Source organism: Anas platyrhynchos, chromosome 1 (assembly GCF_047663525.1).
Source record: "Anas platyrhynchos isolate ZD024472 breed Pekin duck chromosome 1, IASCAAS_PekinDuck_T2T, whole genome shotgun sequence".
NCBI classification, from domain to species: domain Eukaryota; kingdom Metazoa; phylum Chordata; class Aves; order Anseriformes; family Anatidae; genus Anas; species Anas platyrhynchos.
This window is the reverse complement of record NC_092587.1, coordinates 188380466-188403045: the sequence shown is the minus strand read 5'-3', so window position 1 is coordinate 188403045 and position 22580 is coordinate 188380466. Positions and strand designations below refer to the sequence as shown.

At 45.4% G+C, this 22580-nt stretch overlaps 1 protein-coding gene across 2 annotated transcripts in view; it reads right to left on the bottom strand.

Annotated features, from left to right (window-relative positions):
- Positions 1-2457: 2457 nt before the first annotated feature.
- Positions 2458-22580, bottom strand: part of LATS2 (large tumor suppressor kinase 2) — a 42950-nt gene continuing 22827 nt past the window's right edge. For both annotated transcript variants that reach the window (XM_027469029.3, XM_027469020.3), the window contains exons 3-8: positions 16842-16974; positions 11578-13118; positions 8404-8986; positions 7670-7852; positions 5878-5984; positions 2458-5103 (exon numbers count right to left, since the gene is read on the bottom strand). In XM_027469029.3, coding sequence (XP_027324830.1) covers positions 4609-5103; positions 5878-5984; positions 7670-7852; positions 8404-8986; positions 11578-13118; positions 16842-16974 — 3042 coding nt within the window. In that variant the 3' untranslated portion in view covers positions 2458-4608. The remainder of the gene's footprint in view (positions 5104-5877; positions 5985-7669; positions 7853-8403; positions 8987-11577; positions 13119-16841; positions 16975-22580) is intronic.

The window sequence follows — 22580 nt, the reverse complement described above, 5'->3', positions numbered from 1 at the left end:
CGATAATTATAGGATGGCTGATGTGGCCTTCAGAGGGGCGGTCAGGAGTTTAGGGGAAAAAATGGTTGTCTCTGGGAAGTACTTCACGGCACACAGCAAGCTGCGTTGTGGCAGCTGGTGGAGTATCGCAGTGAGCTGTTGCCCCAAATTCCTTTAAAGCAGCCCGGGGGTGGAGGTGGTGGTGGAGGTGGACGGTTTCTCCCCATAGTGTGACCCCATAGCTGCGGGTCTGGCTCGCTCCATGCACACATGCAGGCTCCCTCCTGCCCAGCAGCACTCTCAGATAGGGTGTTTTCAGTTGTATGCTTCTCCAAAATACAAGACCTCACATATAAATGTTCCCCTCAACACACACCAACGCCCATGGGGTAACCACTGCAGAGCACAGCAAGGCTGGACCAGCTCTGAAGACTTTTTCCTGCCTCCCACTCATGATCTGATGCCACCAGCGATTGCCTCTTGCCCATTCATACCCCTCACACGTTCAATCCCCCCTTCGCAGAGGAGCTGCTCAGACCAAGTGCCTGGGGCTTTGCTGGCTAGCAGGGATGCCAGGAGCAGTTTCCTCACATCCCTAAAGGAGCAGATGCGGGCTCGGGTATTTTTCCTCTTGCTGAAGGAATGGCGCCGTCCCGGCAGCTGTAGGAGCTGACGGTTCAAACACCACTTGTCGGCCCATTACAACTTAAATTGGCCATGGCACCAGGCTCCATTTTCTCCTGCGGGGCTGGGAGCTACTGTTGCCTTTGCAGAAGGTGACCACAGCTTTACGGATCAGATCCCGAGTTTATTTTGATAAGAACGGGCCCAGGACTGGTTGCACCAAATGCTGCTCGTGGCTCATTCCCTGCTCAGACCAGAAGCCAGAGGACGGCACAACTTCCATGTTCGTGCTGCAGTGGATTTCTTTGCCAGGAAAAACATTTTTACACATTTTTCTTTGTGTGTTTTAACGGTTGCTATTCCTACATTATCTATTCCTGAGATTATTTCCTGTGGGAAAGATTTAATATTTTTAATTCCAATAATATTTTTAGTAACAGTTGCTATTTTCTGCCAACGTTTCTGTATTTTGGGAGAGGACCAAATTATATGTTCTAAATTCCTATTCTCATTGCAGTTTCTCTAGAAAGGCTTTTAAAGCAGTTATTTCATACCTCATAAGCTTCAGGGAAGAGAACGGAATTCTCTGCAGTTTATGAGCCTGATTTTCCATCCAGTTCCAGGCAATAGCCCCGCTTCCTGCATAGCTAATTTCATTCTTCCATTGCCATTTAAAAGTCAAATGCTTTTCTCCCTCATTTAGCTTTCAAGTTATTCAAGCTAGGTTCTAACTTCTTAGCTTGTAACCTCCACTGGCAATTCCTTCACGTTGAACCAGGACTAATATTGCTTACTGAGGGCTGCTGCTGTTCCTTGGCCAATCTGGCCGCCCTGGAGAACGGCGATGTGACGGGCTGCAGAGGCCCTTTCTGTGTCTGTGCCGCTGGCGCTGTTGCAAGACGAAGTTTCCATCCTGGAAACAGCAATTACTTAAATTTTCAGAGGCGATTATTTAAACTTTCGCACACAAAGTACGCGTTGTTGCTGTGCGTGTCACTGGTGACAGCCAGGAGTGAAACTCCTGCCCCACTGAGATCAGCGGCAGGTTCACCCTGGCTGAGTCAAGATAGGATTACATCTCAAGTGGGGCACTACTTCCAGATTAATGAACTCCTTATTTTCGATCAGGAATACATACATCTAAAGCCATTTAAAATAAATAAATAAATAAATAAAATGAATAACTTTTTATTATTATTATTTTTTTTATTATTTTTGTGGGAAGCTTGACAGAATTGAGAATGCTGAGAGCCAGTCCCAATATCTGTTGTATTTGCTACCTGTCCAAGTTTCATAAAACTCACTCCCAACTTTCTGTTCACCCCTGAGATGTACGAGAAGGATAGGAACCTTCTAGAGACCGTACCTGGTAAGCTGAAAAGGTTTGTTTTCCAGTTCAGTTCTTCTTTAGATGAAATGGGAGGTGGCTTTTGTTCCCTGCAGCATAGGTCTTAAGTGAGTGATACATTTAGTGTGGAATTACTGGTTTATTTTGGGGCTATTTTCTCATTTCACTCGATTGCAAAGACACTGTATTTGAAGGTGAAATCCTTGCCTTTTTGAAACATAGCAGAGGAAAGAGCCAGACAGGCAGGCACACCTCTTTGTGGCTGTCCTGGCAGAGCTGCCACTGCTGTGAAAGCGACAATGTTGAATTTTACATCATCTACTGACTCTGTTATGCTAAAAATCATCTTAATGTATCCAGAAATTCTATGCCAAATGCTACAGAGGGATGAGATTTGGATTGTGTGTTTGCAGCTCAAACCCATCACCAATGTTACAAAGCAAACCCCTTAAAAATTCTGCCTTGAACTAAGTAGAAATTATCCTTTCAAAGAACACATACTGCAGTTTCGATTTTGATTCAGATTTTTAATAAATTGTGCCAGTAGAAGCTTTCAAAGGCAATGATATATCAATAAATAACAGTTAAATTGAGTTCCTGAGAAAGAACCTACCACATGAAAGAATGTCAGATAGATGTAAATAACAAAAAATGGCATTACTATATAAAAAAGCAGTAATACTGAATCTTACATGAACTGTCACAACACAAGCACTGCATACCTCAAAACATTCCTTTCATACAAATGTAAACAAATACACAATCATTTTTGTTTAGTTTAGGCTGATGAATTTATATGTTGTTGCTTAGATATCTAAACACTGGATAGGATATGCTAAAACATTAAGGAATAATATGTGGAATAATATACGGAAAAAATAATGAAGTTCCAGATTTAAAAATAAAATAAAGCAAAAACACATTAAAGGAGTGTTTTCCTCAAATGTTATTACGTCAATCACTTTAAATAGGACTGTTACACTAATCTGAATTAAGGATTTTTGTGTGTGTTTACTTAGTTATATATAATATATATGCAAATATGTATGGCTTAATTACTTTAGTATTCTGATATCACCTTGAATAAGTCTCACTTATACATATAAGAAAAAGGCTTATTTTAACATAGTTAAGAATTGATATTTCAAAGTATGCTTATAATCTGACAGAAATGAAGGACTACTGTGCTCCACCACAGCAACGTTTTCATCTGAAGACAACAGGACAGAATGACCTATGGACAACGCCAACGTTTTCAGACGTCAGTGCCTGCAACGTTAGGATCCTACACGGATACACACAGTTGTGTGCAGAGATCCGATGTCTGGAAAAGCCACGTCCCTCCCGATTCCACAGAAATCAGAGGGGCTGCACATACTCACCACATCAGCCTCACCTCATTTAGGGTCTTGGTGTGTTGCAGGAGCACAGCTTGAGACATTCTGGCTTGAAGACACTGAGCTACTTGTTAGTAGTGGTGCTCTGCGTTGCTGATAGCGTTAGGCGACGAACACTGTGCTGCGTGCTACGTGAATGAGCCAGGTCTAGACTGTTGTCACCAATCAGCTTTGTAGTGATGGTCTTGGCTATTGATCCTTCGTGGGGAAATGTGTGTGCCAACGATCAATGGTTACTAAAACGATCCACTACATCAGACCACAAAATCACTATTCAGTTATAGTCTTTGCAAATCTGGTTTACAAAATTAATATTGGATACAATCATAAGAGGAAACCATCCACACGATACATTATGAACACATGGTTTAAAATGGTCTAATTTTAGACCCTCAGTAAAAATGGATCCACAGGACCTGCCTGTGAATGGCAAGAAAAGGCCATTTCATATAGAAAAAACACTGCTCATGCAACATTCTTCACACACTGGACAAAGAAATCACACCCATATAGTCACTTGCTCACACTTTCTATTACACTCCAATAAGCAGAAGGAAATAAAGCAGCTTTAAGGTTATGTCACAATTTTGAAATGTGGAAAATACATATAACAAACAAAAATCATGGTGCGAATACAATGGCATCAGTAAATTTAGAAAATTAGAGAGTGGAGTTTTTTTTTTCTTCCTTTTTTTTTTCTTTTTTCTTTCTTACATTATTGCACAGAGACCTTTCATCACATGTTCTTCAGCTTTATGCTTTTTCCTAAATGTGAAATAAGTGCTATGGATAAAATAAAAATGTAGAAAAGAAGAACAGCAGCATGATTTGTCAAAGTTAATCCCTATAATTTAGTAGGAAAAGAAACCCCTGCTATAAACAAAATATAAGTGCTCTTTATTCATTTAAAAAATAACGCTGACAGTTGCAGAAGTCTGTAAATGTTTATCTGAGTAGGGGGAAGCTGACCTCAAAGAAAAATAGGCCTAGAAATGATAGACTTCTGGCCTCATAGATTTTGGTGAAGACCAGGATTTCAAGTGTAATTATCAACAAAGTTATTTACAGTAAAACTGACCTGAACTTTCAAGAGTGCCATTTTTAGGACCTGGCCCTGCAAGTTTCTGACTCCACAGGATGACTTCAGCCTCAGCCGAAGCTGCACCTGACCAAGCACTGCAGGATCAACTCCTAAAGGATCAGGCTAAAGGCCCTACTGGATTTGAGATTAGTCTTATCTGGAGTACTCTATACAATAATTTACACATATACAGGCTGACAAGCTCCAGTCTGATCCACCACATCTTTGTCTTCTACATCGGACTTCTCAGACTGGCCAACTTCCATTCCAGAAGGTTTGGGATACCTGAACGGATACCCATTGTCATCGAAGAACCTTCGGAAAGTAAACTCATAGAAGGCATGTTCTGTGTGCTTGCTGTTGGAAGAGGCTAACGGATCCCATGTCCTGGTGCTGTCACCACTAGCATCATTCCACGGACTTTCTTCTTCAACTGGATCAAAATTTGAAGTGTCCATTGGATGGCTGATCTTTGGAACGTAGGGAGCTGGCTGCCTGCGGATGTCGGTAGAGAAGTCCATAGAGTGGAAGAAAGAATGGGCTTTAATATCATCTGCTCCGTTTCTTCCAAGCCGGTCCTCAGCAGCACAGCAGAGCTTGGTGATGAGATCAGTTGCCTCAGGGCTTAGCTTGATCTGCGAGGGAATGTGCAGTGTGCTTTCCCAATTTATCACCTGAAGATGAGAAAGGTATTAAATGGCTTCTAATCCTGGAAACAGAATCCTTCTGATCCTTCTGTCAACACTAGCAGTACAGAAGGATACACGCAACCAGTCCAGCCACATTCTGTACAGTTGCTTTAGAGGTTCAAGAGCCCAATGATTAGATTGCATCAGCTGTTAATAGGTTTCTTTAATGAATCAAGAAAGATCACCAGATAGCAGATAGAAGAAGCAATTACATTTATAAAAGACGTTATTTCCTCTGGAAAGCTCCTGTTGCCAGATTTGAGAATACATTTGGTTTACACATGACTTAATGGAATGAATTCAAGGAGTTGCTTCGTTTAGCTTCCAAAATGTAAAAATAGGAAAGTGATTATGAGATGCATTCTTTCTAATAAGTACTACTCACTGCTCGGCTTTAAAACACTCACGATGCCAACTGAAATAATCATTGGTGTTATCAGCTTACTCAGATCTGATGGGCACGCTAAAAATACTTATATGGATGAACTTGGGCTTCAGAAACCAAAACTGTGCCGAGAAGATTCATAAAGCTGGTAACTATCTATGTGGGTTGGACAAGTCAGTTCTGGTCTGACATTCACAATCTTCACTGATTGGAAAAGGGTTTGTCCCTGGTGTAAAGCTATTTTAAATCACGACTTCCTAATCCCTGTTCCTTTTTCTAGTAAAACCAGAGGGGATGGGTCTGTACATAGAAGAGGAGGGAAAGAATAAGATTAACATTTTGCTACTACAGATTGGAATTTTGCTTCATCTTACCTTCAGTTGGGTTTCTGTGGGTGTAGGAGCCAGGAAAGGAGGCTGTCCCACTAACATCTCAAAGAGGATCACACCAACACTCCACCAGTCACAGAGCTGAGTGTATCCTGGAAGACAAACCCAAAAGTTGTCCTCCATCATCCAAGGAGAATATGCACAGAGCTACTATTTCTTCTTGCAATTATGCATCAAAACATACAGCACAAACTTCTGTCTTTTCTCAAATAGTTGACCTACAACCAAAAGGACTCGAAATCCACCTTCACCACCAAGTTGCTTCTGCTTGCTGACCTAAAAGCTGCTGCTGCCAGTGAAGATCTAATAGTGTTGTCTGGGAATCATTTTGAATAAATTTAATTCTCAATAATAGTGAGTAGGGAAATCGTATAATTGGACCCAATGAAGTTTTATTTTCATGCCCCATCCCACAGCTACATCCCTACACAGCAAAGACTGGCCCTCAACGAACAAAAAAAAGGCAAAAAAGTCTTAGTGATTGATGCCCTCCCCTTGGTTCAGTGGAGGTGGCACCACGGGTTTGAAAAGCTGCTGAAAAGATACAGCCTGCTTCTAGAGACAGAAGAAAGATACGGATTACTTTTTGAGCAAGTTCTAAGCAGAGGAACAATTTCAATCACTTAATTGCTCAGATAAAACAAATGAGATACATATTTAAGACTTCAAAAGGAATGAAGGACTTAAAACACTGAGTTCAATGGAGATTTGTGTTATCAGATGATGTAGGATTTAATGTGAAATCTCTTGAACTGGGAAAGAGTTAAGATTAGGTCTAGGATCATGCTTGCAGACAATTTTTGAACAAGAGGAGGCTGAGGGGGGACCTCATTGTGGTCCACAACTTCCTCGCGAGGAGGAGTGGAGAGGCAGGTAAATTATTCTCTGTAAACACCAGTGACAGGACCCGCGGGAACGGTGTTAATCTGAGGCAGGGGAGGTTTAGGCTGGATGTCAAGAAGAGGTTCTTCACCAAGAAGGTGGTTGCACACTGGAACAGGCTCCCCAGGGACATAGTCCCTGCACCAAGCCTGTCTGAATTTAAGAAGCGATTGGACTGTGCACGTAGTCGCATGGACTAAAGTTTTGGGCAGACCTGTGCAGTGCCAGGAGTTGGATTTGATGATCCTTATGGGTCCCTTCCAGCTTGGGATATTCTATGATTCTATGATTCTGATCTCCTTACCAGAGCGACTGTGTCTGTATTTCATGGATAGCCACCAAATTTTGCCTAAATTCTTGAAGCGGAGCTTTTGAACACCGTGTGCCCAACGTTATCTGTACAAGACTTTTTGCTGTATTTCCCTGAGATTCTGTATGTGAATCTGGTGAATGCCTCCACAAGTTTCTATCAGCCATATTTAAGTGGCCAATCTGAGTCAGTGACTCAGAACCATCAGCTGGCTACTTGCTGGTCTATGCAAGCTCGCTAGTGGCCACAGTCATCCTCATAGTGGTCATAAGCACAGATAATCTGCTCTGTACTTTAGAAACAGTAGCTGCCAGCATCATCTGACAGATTTATTAAGTCTCATCAAAGGCCTCCAAGTGAAGAGAGATGGAGACAGACAAAGCACGACAACCTTCAATGTCTGCAATACGAAGCTCATCACTGGAGCATGTACAGAAAGCTGCTCTCCTTAATCTGAGCTGAGTGCGTGGACTTCAGAACATCAAGCTTCCAAAGCAGCAAACTTTTGAAGGAAAACAAAACCAAAAAAAAGGTATTACAAAACATCGGTGTTCATTTAAACAACAGAAAATCCAGGTTATCTACCTTTACGAAGCAGGACTTCAGGAGCAATATAATTAGGGGTTCCAACTAACGAGTGAGCCAGGCATCTCTGATGTTGCTTCTTAGCTCTTTGTTCCAATGTCTTCAGCCTGTCTCCACACCTACAGTTGGACACATCATCCCAAAGGTCACTGGGCTCCATGCTGTCTTGTCGGATATGGCTCCCTTTGAAGTGGGAGAGAAAGTTTACGTTTAGACTCATAAAACACGACACTCAAAGAGGAGAGAATTGATTTAGATCTAGCTTTGCTCTTCCACTATCCCTAAAGAACAGCACTTCAGCTTTAAACCCAAGGCGATTACTTCTGCCCTCTCCTTCACAACTGATTTTCCTCAACCAGCAGAGTGTCTCTGTCTCAGTGCAGGGAAGCACACTCCCACACAGGAGATCCAGAATAAAGGAGCATGTTTAGATGAGCTGCGGCAATTGTGTACAATGTTCTCGCTGATAGACTCCAACACCCCTCGATGGCATGCACAGGAGGTGCCTGGCTTACTTTAAATCCGGGATTAAATTCTTTCACCATCAGAGCCCCACCAAACAAGCATGAACTGGAAAAGTACAGCTACCGCAGTGGTCAGCCAGACTGATAGGGATTTGAGCAGTACTGGAAACAAAAGGCTAGAAACAAACTAATTGCCAGCAACAAACACATCATATTTTAGTGCCAAGAGGGAACTACTTCAAGACAAACAGAGCAAGTGAAGTCTAGTACCTTTCTGGTAGTATTTGGAATTGTGAGTCCACCTGAATCCCGTGCACAGCCCGAAGTCTGTCAGCTTGATGTGCCCATCGAGGTCTATCAGAATGTTGTCAGGCTTGATGTCCCTATGAATAAATCCCATTTTGTGCACGCTCTCTATAGCCAAAGTGAGCTCTGCAATGTAAAACCTGGCCAGACGCTCTGGGAAGACCTCCATCCGAATCAGTAGGCTCATCATATCCCCGCCAGGGATGTAGTCCATCACAAAATACAAGTTCTCTTTATCTTGGAAGGAATAATAGAGTTTAACCACCCACTCGTTGTCTGCCTCAGCAAGTATGTCCCTTTCTGCCTTGACGTGAGCCACCTGGTTGCGGTTCAGGACATCTTTCTTTCGCAGCGTTTTCATGGCATAAAGGGCGTGGGTATCCACTTTGCAGGCCAGGCACACTTCTCCAAACGCACCGATACCCAGAGTCTTGATTTTCACAAACATGGATTTGTCCATTTTGGCCCTTTTCAGCCTGTTGTAGTTGGACTCCTTCTGGTAGAGAATTTTCCTCATTTGCTCCTGTTCTGCTTCACAAAGGCCTGCCTAGAGAAGAGAAAGCAAACCACGAGAGCTGGTGAGGTTACATTCACAGCAACAGAACAATGAACTGGCATTCCCAAGACACGTCTCAGAAAAATTAACCAAGAACCAAAGAGATACTCATGAGAGATATCATCTCTTGTCTGTCTGCCAAGGTATTTCTGAAATAATTGCAAATTCATCTGCCCTGCCGGGTTACCTGCATTGTCTCTGACATTACCCTTTCTCTCTCACTCTGCTGAGCTACGAGGCATGGGGCAGTGCTGTCAGGGGAACAGAACAGAACAAACCTGGTCACGGGGTTTGGTTTATACCTTTCACCTGTGCACTTTGCCACCACACTGCGCTATACATACACACAACGCAGCACAAATTACACTGAAATCCAGGCGCAGCAGCCCGCTTGGTTCATTAATGGTTCTCTAGAGGAACTCGCATGATCCTACCTCCCCATGCGGGTTGCTTGTTGCTTTTTGCATGGTAATTAAGAAGCTGCTTTTGACCTACACATTCCCTCGTGCTTTGTGAACCCTCTTCTTCGGAAACCATTTTTCTTCTACCATATACAGCTTCCACTTGCAAGCTTTGTAGATCTCTCTCCTTTTCCCTCAAAATATATGCATAAAACCCTCAGCTCTGGCCTCCCTCCAGCTACTGCAGCCTAGACTTTGGTCCTACCCCCAGAGAGCCTCTGAGCAATTGCAGGTAACATTTCACCTGTCTGCAGGGAGATACCTTGTGGAAAAGGGGAGAGTAAGAAGTATCCAGCCTGACTTTCTCCACCCTTCAAGACAGAGCCTGCACGCTTCTGTCCTCAGTGCCCAATCCCTCTCCTGAGGGCCACTAGTGGCCTCCTGCAGCAGAAGCCCCTGGGCTGATCCCCAGGATACCCTGGCAATTCCTTCTCTTCTTTCTGAATAACCTGGTTCCTGAATCCTGAACTGAGGGACATCAACAAAAGCATTTGGAGATGAAGATTAGTGCCTGGTGGGAAGTGGCAATGAGGAAGGCTGTGGGTGGAACTGAAGTTGACTGATTAGCAGGCTAAAGTCCCAAGCATTCACCCACAAGGCTGCTGTTTTGACTGAATTTTTCATTTCTCACCCGTAGCCGAGGCCTTTGAAGATGAATGTGGGCAGCTAGACTGTGCAGCAAGATCCTCACGGTACAAAACTGAGATCTGTATGAACGGAGGATGGGGGAGGTCTGCAGAAACTTGCACAACAGGTAGGATGGATTTTTAGACGAAGGCAAAAAACAGAATCAAAACTAATAATACTGTTTTTATTATAGATCGGGGTACTCTCCTCACATTTTAAAATAAGTGTTTATTGTCTTAAGGTAAATTAATTAGTGTGCTGTGTTCTGGGATAATGCTAGAACAACGCAACATTCAGATAGCCAAAATCTCCTGAGTTCGCTGCGTTGCTGCAGCCAGCGATGAGGTTGCTCAGGGAAGGAGTTGTTTGTGTTTATGGCTGAACTGTCTGAGTTATGAAGTGAAGGAGAGCTGGAGAGCCAGGAAAGAGAAGAACTAACGCAATTAGCTGCTGGTTTACTTCTCTGGAGACCGTTCTCAATCTCAGGAAAACATTCATTAAACCCAAGCAGTGCAACATCATCTATACTCGTGGTGAGGGCACACTATGAACTGTCACTAAAATGTATTGATTGACCTTTCAGGAGATTTTAGAGACACGTTCATTTAATCTTAACCTCAGCAAATGAATTGCTGAGTTTTCTAGAGCAACATGAGCATCAAATTAATCAGCTCTGGAAACTGACTGTGCTAGGGAAGATCAGGTAGTTAATTATCCGTTATGCATTAATAACAGCTTTCCGTAGAGTTTATCCTTAAATACAAAAGTAGACTAGTCACATTCTAGTCATGCCTGAGGAAAAAAAAAGAAAAAAAAATCCACATTTAAAGATTTAAAACAGCACTGCCAGAGCAACCATCAGAACTTGGCAGCCTTGTTTTAAACAGCCCTGTCAGGGAATCAGCTTGGGTTCAAGTGCTACCATTAAGCATAAAAGAAGCTCTCTCAAAGTGCATCTCTCTGAGACCTGCCTCTAGAACAAGTTCCAGCAAGGGTCCCAGGACCATTTCAAGCTGGCCAAGACATGATTACTTGCATGATATTATTACTAACATGTGTTCAACAGACAACTTTTAGTTTCATCTGAAAATATGGCAGAGTGAATCTACTGCCAAGTTAAACTGTGGCTTTGGTGAATAAGCAGTTGCTATCATGGAATAGGTAGGAAGAGCTGGAGCAAGGAGAAAACCTTCTCCAGAGTTTTGCAAGAGCTGGATGTTGCCAGTGTTACTTTGGCCTCAAATCTGCTTTTCGAGTTCTTTCCTAAGCAAACCTAATACTTTCCTACTAAGGGTGTTTTTGCTTCATTTTACTGTTCTGGTATGAAGGTGTATTATTTCCTCTCTCAGGTTTTTTAAACAGCCTCCCACATGTGCATCCAGGCTTCTCAGTGAAATAGTCTGGTACGGGGAGGTACTGAATACCTTTATGCATTTTGGAATGAGAGTAATAATTGATTTGACTCCATTAGATTTAAAAAAAAAGGAGAATTACTTTAGCCATTTCTTGCTCCAGCTGCAATCTCCTGTTAATTTTCTGCTGGTAGGTCTTTATGACATTTTCTACATGCTGTTCCATGTAGAACTTGAAGGCAAACGGCGAGTAGCTCTTGATTCGGGATTCTCGTTTCTCCTCATCTTTACCATTTTTTCTCACGGGCACCGGAGACGTCTGGATCTGCTTTTTATCCTTGCTGGGTTTCTCAGCTTTAGCGTTGTTCTTGCTGCTTTTGTCATTCCGCTCGCTGCTCTCCTCGGCCTTATTGCAGGGGGGGTTGGGGACCACGCGCAGGGTCTGCTCGACGCCCATGCACAAGCAGTTGATATCGAACTGCTCGGAGCTACTGGGAAGCAACAAATGCTTGGGGTACGGTGGCGGCGGGCACCGCAGCTCCTGGTTGGCATACTCCACCTCCAGCTGGTAGGCGTTGGGCGCTCCGACAGCTGGCACGTGCTGCTCCATCATCTCCAAGCCATCCACAGCCGGTGTCTGTGCAGGTAACCAGCCGGGATGGGAAGGTCCCACCGCTGTCTGAGGCTCGGGTCTCATCACCCGCATGCTCTTCACTGGCTGGAGGATGTGAGCAGAGGTGACGGCCGTGATGGTGTTTGGAGATGTAATCGAAGGATCGGGTTTTCCCGGAGGAACCTGGCGTATCGACACGGTCACCTGGGGCTGCTGCTGGTGGTTGTTGAAGGAGTTTGTTCTGCTCGGCACCGCGGCATCTGGTCTGAAGGGTACATGTTGCCGGGGAGATGTTTCTATTCCTGGGTTTTGTAAAGAATCTCGCCGCGACGGCGTTGCTGCCTGCCACTGCTGAACTTGAGGATTGTTCATGTCGTAGAGATCCATGTTCAGGCTATTTCTAGACGGAGTTAACAGGTTTTGTGGCGGACTGTCTGAAAAATCATTAGCAAATGCGGGACCCCGGGATATCACGTGCATTTGATGAGAGGAAGGACTTGCCTGCTTGTGATGGGAGTGGGATATATACAGGCTCGCCGGTGCCTGCTGAAATGCATGCCCAGAGTTATTCTGAACAACTGCCCCTTTGTTCGGGAGGTTGGCGTATCCTCCCTCTTGCTGCATCTTGTTTTGGAAGGAAGGGCTCCGCTGAACGCCGTAGCCCATGGCCTCCCCCTGCACCATCATGTGCTGCCGGCTGTAGTGCTGGCTGTTGGAGCCATGGGAGGCCTGCAGCTGCAAGGCCGGGCCGCTGTGATTAGCCACGGGGTAATTAATGACAGAAGGCTCGATGTTTGCAGGGTACGTTTTCTGCTGATGGCTCGTTGGTGTGCTGTGAGTGCCAACACCGGCGGGCCGCTGCACGGGAGCGTTCATAGCCGCGGGCTGCGAAGCAGAGATTAAATAGTCCATGTAGGGCCTCGGAACTTCAGTGAGCATATTTGTGCCTTCTGCCCCAAAACCGGTCCCTTCATAGGCTGCGTTACCCAGCTGATGGTAGGACGGAAAAGATTCGTTTGATCCCTCGAAGCTTGGCCTGCGGGTTACGTTGTTTGGCACAATACCCTTTCCTTTGTAAAAAGAACACAGAAGAACATTAGGAAGCGATTCAGGTGCAGCAATTACTTTGCATTACTCATCCATCCATCCTTACACACACACACACTCTGCAGTATGTGTTACAGAAGAAATAATCTAAAACCTAAATTAAGCGCTCTGGACATTTGAAGTGAGTGATAGGTGCCAAGAATTACTACTGATAACGAGCTACTGGCCCAAAATACTGCTCATGCCAGGAATCATCAGGGAGTTCTACCAAATCATGAAAATAGAAGCACAGATTCCTGTACTGTGAAATCATCAGATTACGCTTCAGCCTCGTTTTTTTAAAGCCGGACCAGTGTTACCAGGCATTACTCACAGACAGGAGGAGGAAGCAACAGAGCAGGGGTTAAGTACAGCACCAACAGGAGAAAAAAAAGCTCCCTGAAGGACTGTCAGTACAACTTTAAGACAACATTACTAAAATCAATTGGTCTTCTGCACAGTGAGCTCACTGCTCATGCTGGGGATCTGCTTGTGTCTCGGTTCTATCAGTCTCAAATTCCTTGCTTCCTTTCATTTACAATGATGGCACCATGCAGCTTATCCTGTGTTTCTTCCGATGTGTTGGGCACAGAGTGTCACCACATATGACTTATCTGCCTCCTCTTTGGAAGCTCGAAGAATACACAGGGACAAGATAGCAGCATTCCTACGCTGGATGTGCTAAGGGCACATTTCGTCAGTTCTTTGATCTGCGGACAAATTGCGGGTGTGGAAAGCTCTGGCTGTGCTAAAAAGAAGGGGAGACACTCTGTGCTGCCCCTGTGCTTGACCTACATACACCTAATCAACTGCCTTTTAAAACCTTCTCAAGGCTCTCAGGACTAGAACCTGAACACTGGATTGCAAACTTTTCCAACTATTTCCACTACCATACGTCCCTGCACACTTACAAGCCCTACTATATCCGTGGCTACAGGAGCACGCACTTCATTACGACAGGTCTCTGCACCGTTTCTGCACGCTGAAGAAGCTGTCCCCATACTAAATGGCACTTTCATAAACAATGCAATGTCTTGAAATGAAATCAAGTTGGACAAATTATCGACGTTCTTTCAGGTGCGATCTTGAAAGAACAATTTCTTAAGCAGCAGCAACTTCTCCTATGATAACACAAGGGCGTTGTTATCAAGGCTGTACCTGTAACTGCTCCCTGGAAGCTGATCTGTTGAGACACAAAGAGGTGCACTGAGAAGGCTGGGGCAATGCAGAGCATCCCAAGAAATGGCTGCTCTGGTCTGGACATGGGAGACAGCAGTACCACCCATCTGTCACCTCTGTCAGTAGGATTCACACTGAGCCTCGGGACAAATGGACTTGTCAGAGGCCAGGAAGGAAAGCAGCAGCAATACCTGCCCTCCTCGGGGACACATCCTTCAGCTGTGCAAGGGATCTTCCTGGTGTCAAGAGAGGGCTGACCTCTGCCTCCTGGACTTGTATACCAGCAAGTCTGCTCTGGTCTAGCTGAGGAATGTTCATAATTGTGAAGATACCAAACACAGCGTAAAATCATAGGATTATTCAGGTTGGAGAAAACCTCTAAGATCATCTAGTCCAACCTTTAACCTAGTACTGACAAGTCCACCACTAACCCATGCTACTGCGCTCCAAATCTGCACGTTTCTTGAAGACCTCCAGGGATGGTGACTCAACCACTTCCTGGGCCAACTATTCTAACGCCCCACAACCCTCCCAGTAAAGAAATTTCCCCTAACGTCCAACCTAAACCTCCCCTGGCATAACCTGAGGCCATTGCTATTTTCTTATCACTTGGTGTTAGGAAAAGAGCCCGATCCCCATTAAGCCACATCCTCCTTTAAGGTAATTGTAGATATTTAGATAACTACAATTTTGGTTATATCAGATGGATCTAATTTTAGATATTAAGGTAACTGTACCTCCTTTAAGGTAATAGTTGCAGATGATCCCACCCCCTTCCTATCCAACGTGACAACTCTTGCAACTATCTCTTGCTTGTGAAACATTTTAGAGCTGAGTGTATTCTGTGAGACTTATCAACTATACCCATTAGATGAACTGCTTTTATACATAGTCTGTGTCCAACTGTAATGTCTGGTAAGTTTTATTTAAGTTTTGCCAGTATGCTAAAACTCTTGTCAGCTTTAAAGTTAAAGTAGGACTACAATGAGTAATTTGAAAATCTATTTCCATGGGTCAATATATGGAATTCAAAAGGATGTTCTGAACTCTGAAACTGCAAATGAAAGGTTAGCAGATAGCATTATGTGCTTCCAAATCAAGTGCAGGAGACCTGTGCTATCCTAGCACGAACTATACAACATCAAAAAAAATAATGTGACTTTACTGCACCTCAAGCAAGCAAACATTAATTGCTTGATATTTAAGTTTTGTGTTTTATGTACCCTAAAAATACTTCTGTCAGGTAGCCATCCTGCAGAGTAAAACTCTAGGAAATTGTTTCTATCCATTTTTTTTCCAGAACTTTCCCAAATAGTAAAACTGGAAAACTAAGACTAGTAGAAAGAGCAGCTGAGCTGCCTTCTGCATAAAACCACATGTGAAGCTCTATTCCCAAGAGTGAACACATGGAAAACGCAATCCTTCCCTTTTCCCATTTTCCCTACGTATTTCTATCTAGAGGGCTCCCCAAGAAAGAAATGGCTTTGCTGAAGGCTTCCTTCCTACCCAGGAATTCTTCTTTGTAAACTGAATAGGTTTGTTCTTCCCCAGTCTTCCTCATTTCTGGGTACGTCTCTCAACAGCTACTCCAGATTTCACATCCTTCTCAACACAGATCTTCAATTTGATCAAGAGGCAAGAAGGAGGGTGCTGCTGAAGTGGCCAAGAGCTATTTGTCACATGGAAATCACTTGCACTTGGCAAACTCAATTTATGAGCACACAAAGTTCCCAGATGGATAAGCCCTTAAAGGTCTAAACGTTGCCACTGCCATAAGAGAGCTTTCGTGTCCAACAGCACACACTCCGGACAGCAGCTCCCCAACACACCCAACCCTTCTGCCACTATCCCCTCTGCAGCACGTAACACTACAGTGTAATTGTGCAGGTTCAGCCAGCCAGAGGGTGGTTATTTGCCTGCTTGGCCACCTTCTGAAACTGAAAGAAGAGAAAAGTAAAACTATCTGAGCTAGAACGTATCCCCATCACAGATCTAAAGCACTCTGACATGCCGCAAGTGCTAATATCTGAACGGAAGCAACCTTGGGAGGCCTTTTGTCTGATATTTGTGATCAGACACACGCAGAGCCCAAATTCTCCTGTTTAATTTACGTGAAACAGAGCTAAAGGAGACTAGTAAGGATGAGCAGACAGCTTCTGCCATCTGGCCTGAGCTGTTTCCACTGTGTACTTACTTACACAGATGTTAACGTGAACGAGTCCCTGGGCAGTGACATCTCACAGTGATTACCCACGTACAAGCTTTTACCCTGGGGTGAATTTGGGATGGTTGAGATGTCCTGCACTGACGGATAACTGCCTTTGAGTTAGGAAGGTGGAGAACAAGGTGCACGTGGACAACTGCTGTGATTAAGTGAGCGGTGTTCAGCTTGCAGGGTAATCTTCATGTAACCGGCCTCCTACAAGGCTGCTATGAAACGCTGCTGATCCCCTTCCTCCAACAAGTCCACTTTGAAAACTGGCTTATTTGTGAAAAAGAACACAACTTCAAGAAAAGTTCGTGCTTACCTGGTGAGGTCTGCTTAATTACTCGCACTATCTGTTCGTTTCTAGGATCCAAGTAGCCCATCTTGCTGATGTACTCCAGAGCTGCTTCAATACTCCTGCTGCCCGTCTGCTTCAGTGCTCGGACTGCCATCTCCTGCACAAGGCAAATGAGAGGTGAATGGCACTCAGGCCAACCCCAGGCACTGCAACGAGCTTTCTTACGTTTATAGGAACGTTTTGTAACTCCCACCAGGTAACAGCTGCCTGAAGCCAAATGGACTGTTGTTTTGGAAACACCTGTATGCTTCATACAACTCAAAAATTAAAAAAAATAACTTCGCCTGCCCAATTTCTTGTAGCTCAAGAAGTATCAAACTGAAACCTGCACTTTAAGAAGCCTTAAAATAAACTTGGGTCAGATCTGGGAAAGGCAGCATAGTTTGAGTTAGGGTGAAACAGAGTGAAAGACTCAGCTTTTGGTATCTGAGAGCATCTCAGCCACACCTGTGTGTCCCCACACAGTAAGCACAACTTCAAACTTTCTAAATGCCGCAAGATTTTCTCCTGAGCAAATCCTGGCCCCATTTAGGGTCAGTGGGGGAAGATTGCAAAAATAATGTGGTGCCAGACACAACCCCAAAACTAAAACCAGGACAGAAATGAATACTCCAGGTGACCTACTCCATCACAACGCTATTAGTGTCCCCTGGTCTTCAGCCAGGAATTCACTCTCCTGCAGTTTGTTTATGCACTTACTTATGGCTTAAGTATACGGAATAGTTTTCAACAATGACTCGAGCCTCTGGCTGGAAAGTAAAATTCACAAATCCTCCCAAGGCTGCGCGGTCTTTTCTGAGATGACGGAGGAACTGATAGCCAGAGCTTGAACGCTGAATTCATTTCACTGAGCTTCAGCCATCTCAGCTACATTAACTAGCTCGAAGTAGTTGCTGAGAATTTTGCCATAGTTTCTCCAGAAGGCAATTGATAAAATAGATCTCAGAGGAGATAAACTGACCTTCGGTGACAGAAACTGACCTTTGGTGGCTTGGCACAGGCACTCGGCTCTCCCGGGGGCAGAGCATGCAGGTAGCCCCAGCACGTGTACCCCTTTTCCAGGGCATCTGGAGCAGAGACCAACTTGGCCTCTGCAAAGTGCACGCGTGTGCAACGTGCTGTCAGCAGCAGGGGAGCAGCTCAGGCGACCCCAATTCACACTTTGCACGGAGCCACGTGCTGGCGCTTGGCATTTGGCTGCGCTGAGCTCAGCGCCCTCCCACTCCCCCCAAAACAGCAGGATTTGCTCCATTACTCAGAGGTTCTGCTCGGGGAGCAGAGCAAGTTTGAATATTTTTCATACAATTTATGACTCATAATTCATAGAAAGGCAATAGTTGGTTTCACATTTCCTATAGCTGAATTATTTCACTGGCATCAACACATTACTAAGGGCAATTTTAAATCAACAAAAACTATTATGTATGAAGGAAAGAATTTCCCACAATGTTTTTTTTCCTTTTTTTTTTTTTTCCTCCTTCTTCTGGATACATTTCTAAAGCATTAGCAAATTCGCATCCTCGTGCTCAGCACTCTCATTGTCGAGGGCCTCTGGGCTGCTCGCACTCTTCCCATTTACACCAGCTGGATCTTGCCTTGGCCCCCAAGACCACGCTCCTAAATCAAACGTGCTCAGTGTGCAAAACCGAGACGTCTGCGTGCTGGATTCCATGTTGTCTTTTTTGCTTTTGTCTGCAAGGGGGTACCAGGAGAATACGTGCTTGGTAAACAACTGCCTCAGTGATTACTAAACCAGCCCACACAATGCACTTCTCCCCCTCTCAGGGGTGTCAGTACTACAGAACTCAAACAGCCTAAAAGGTTTGCCTTTATCACCACCATAATGATGCTATCACACACAAAAAAAGCAAACTTTTCCCCTACGTTGGCACTGCTGTTCTCAACTTCTGCCACTGCTCCTGCCACCACAGCAGCACTGAAATGGCTCCACTCAGAGCTGCACCCCCAGCCTTCAGCAGGCGGGATGGGGCTTTCAGGTGTCAACTTCTGGGGGAAGAATGGGAGGGGAAAAGCCCAGGACAGCTCAGGGCTGTGTGAAAACCTCAGAGAGCTGCTAAGAGCTCAGGAGCAGCAGATGTGTCACTGACAAGCCTCTTGTCTTCCTGAGCCTGCACCCGCTCTCATAAGCGTCTCCTCAATGCCCACCCTGTTTGCTTGGCACTTGCTTACATTTTTCCAGCGGTAATGTAAGTTTTTTGTGGTTCAGAAGAACACCTGTGTTCCCCAAATCCCATAGCTTTGGCCTTTCCCTCCCATAAACAGCATGAGACAAATAACCCTTGTTTGTGACACTGCTTCCCTAAAGTCTTGCATTGCCTTTCAGCAAACGGAGAATGACCAAAAAGAAACATATAACAGGAATTTATGGAAATCGATATAAAGCCTGGTTTAAGGTAGGGGAAAGAGTGCAGAAGATGGATTAAACAGTGTCAGCAGTTACGCTCGTGGGAGAGCTGGAGGTTGAGGGCAGAGACTTGAGTCAGATGGAGGCTGTTGGCGAGAAGCAGCAGAATGGGCTCAGGGAGAGAAATCACTGCCAAGTTTGCAAACTGCTCCTGTAGGTGACAGAAAGAATGGAGAGACAACAGGACAGACACTGGGCAAGGGTAAACGTAAAAGATCCACTTTTGGAGCTGTATCCAACTCCAAAACATTCCAGCAGGCACAGGCTCAAACCCAGTTCCCCCTGAGGCCGGCAGAGCTTTCCACGAAGCGCAAGGTACTGTGTTGGGCCCTCTGTCCCTGCTTGTTTCCTTTTCACCGGGCCAAACGCTGTGGGCCGCGGCGTGCTTGGAGCAGGCTGCTTGCTGGCTGCCTTGGGCTCAGCCCGCAGCCAGCTGTCAGCTCCGAGCAGAGCACCAGCCCCTGGCAGCACGCACGGACCGCGAGGGAACAGAGCGCGCCCGGCCCTGGCTCATTCTTTGCATTCTGCGTGTTCCCCTCGGAGGATTCAAGCATCTCTGGGCAGGGAGTCCAGGCACCTTTCTGCTTCCAGATCCTGCTAGCTGGTGGTGGAGAGAGAAAAAAAAAAAAAATGAAGGAAAAACTGCGATGGGAAAGCTTTTACAGATACCTCTCATTTTATAATTAACGTGACAGCTGCACTATTAAAAATGAGGTTTCAGTGGGCAGCTGTGGTTCTGGAGAGATGGGATGGAAAAGCAGCGTCAGGCCAAGAACACCGGTGTAGGGACTCTGTTTTTGCAGACTGAGGCAACTCCACAGGATCCCAGTTTTGTGGGTTCACAGAGAAAAAGGGGAGAGGGGCTGCTCCCCAGCCAGTACCTGCAGCAGAGAGCTGCACGGTCGCTTTCCCATCCCTGCTCCGGCGGCAGGCAGCTCGCCAAGACCTTTTGAGATGTTGCTAGAAGGAAAGCCACCTTTGAGCTCAGCTGCTCACCAGGGAAAATCCTTGTTTGATGGTAAACAGCAAGCTGGATGTGCGCGCAGGCAGGCTCCCTCTCGCCCCGGAGGCGACGTGAAAGGCTTTCCCCGTTTTACCCTCCTGCCTGGCTGCTCTCCACCAGCGCTGGCAGCGGCCGGCGTTCTTGCTGTGCTCCAGGGTTGTCCAGCAACGTTTCTCATTCAGAAAGCTCCCAGTTGCCAAGATGGATTTATCATCCAAGGGAAGATTGCACAAGAGGTTACAATAAGCAAAGCCTTTTTCCCAAGAACATTGTGTCTGAAGGAGACAATAGGTCCTCCCAAGATTTGGCAAGGGCAATTAATGGCTAACAGCAACAAAAAATTAATTGCTTGCTTTCCATTCACAACGGAGGATGGGCAACAGATGCAGGAAACAGATACAGGTTCCCTCCGGAAGGGAGAAAACTGCAGGCTCATGCCAGAAGAGATGATCCAGAATTGATTACGACCCTTTCAGAGATAGCCCGCCACCGTAGGAAATTTCATTCATGATTTTAAACATGCAAAACCTGAGAAATTCAGGAAGCGATGTGTACAATGCGCCTCGTTGGGATTACTGCAGCCCCACAGGGCAGAGAATTGTGCCTTTTAATATTCCCTAGCCGTGATTATTCTCTGGTTGAACACTTCATCTGCTGCTTTGTTTGACTTCAGGTTTCCAGTACAAGGGGCTCCATTTCACCCACAAATCCCTATGTGTAACTAAAATCCTAATTAAAATATTCCAGGCACATGAGGCCATATAGGCTCCTCTTATTCTGCATGGTCAGTTGAAGACAATCTAAACTAAAGGCAGAGAGAACTGAACTTCCACTGCTCTGCTGTTATCTGCAGGGAGCCCCCTTCATCCTTAGAGCTGCTGCTTGGTCTCCTGGGCTGAACAGACCACATTCCTTCAGCTTTCTCCTGTCACACAGGCTCTTCCTTCTCCTGGTCGCTGCAGTGACCCTTCCCTGTACCAACAGGGGTCAGGCTGCAAGGTGCTTTTTGCTAAGAGCTGCACACGGTGGTGAAGTTACCCTCGAGGTGAAGCCATTCTTTGTCTTCGGTGATTTCAGTGCAGGAAGTTTGAGCTTAGGGCTTCAATCATGGCTTGTAGATCTTGCTTGCAGGCCTCTCCCCTTCGTGCTCCTGAATTCAAGTAAGGAAATACGCCCAACAGACTCAGCTTGGAGTAGGAGGCAACAAAGATGCTGGCCAGCTGACGTGTCCGTGCTCCTGGGTCCCAGGACAGAAAGCCTCGTGCTGCCACCACCACAGAGCAGCTCGGGAAGATTACCTTAATCCTCTAAGCCACAGGACACGGCACATTTACCGTGGCTAATGGAAGGAATGAGGGAAAGTTAAACAAAAGTAATTAGGAGATCGAGAAGCATCTTTTGAAGATGAAAATAAGAGCTGTTCAAAACGTTTCCAGCATCCTTCCAGATTTAAAACAGCTCTGGAAGATTAAGATACAAACAAGACCAATAAAAACATTTGAAATTTATCAAGTTTTTGTAGTAGTTAGTTAGTGTTTTACTAGCCCTACAGCTAACACACAACGTTCTTTCAGAGCTGTTACAGAAAAAGAAAAAATAAGACAACCATCATGACACTTCTCCACTGTTTTTTTTTTTTTTCCCCAGCTGCTTTTCCTTAAGATCATGACTAACCAAAGCTAGTTCAGTTGTTCCAAATGAAAAAAAAACCTGACCTATATACTTTGCAGCAGGGTATGCTTCAAAAGAACAGTCACCATAACATCCTCAGCAACTTAGAAAGGGCAAGAGGTAGGATTGTCGAGGCTGAAGGAGGACAAGTGCTGGGTCCTGCACCTGGGGCACAACAACCCCATGCGGTGCTACAGGCTGGGGGAAGAGTGGCTGGAAAGCTGCCTGGAGGAAAGGGATCTTCGTATCAGAACATGGCTGGTATCAGAAATGGTGTGGCCAGCAGGAGCAGGGAGGTGATCGTCCCCCTGTACTCTGCCATGGTGAGGCCGCACCTCGAGTGCTGTGTTCAGTTTTGGGCCCCTCAGCACAAGAAGGACATCGAGGTGCTGGAGCGTGTCCAGAGCAGGGCTACGGAGCTGGTGAAGGGCCTGGAGCACAAGGCCTGTGAGGAGCGGCTGAGGGAGCTGGGGGGGTTTGGTCTGGGGAAGAGGAGGCTCAGGGGAGACCTCATTGCTCTCTGCAACTGCCTGAAAGGAAGGGGTGGGGAGCTGGGGGTCGGCCTCTGCTCACAGATAATAGGACCAGAGGGAATGGCCTCAAG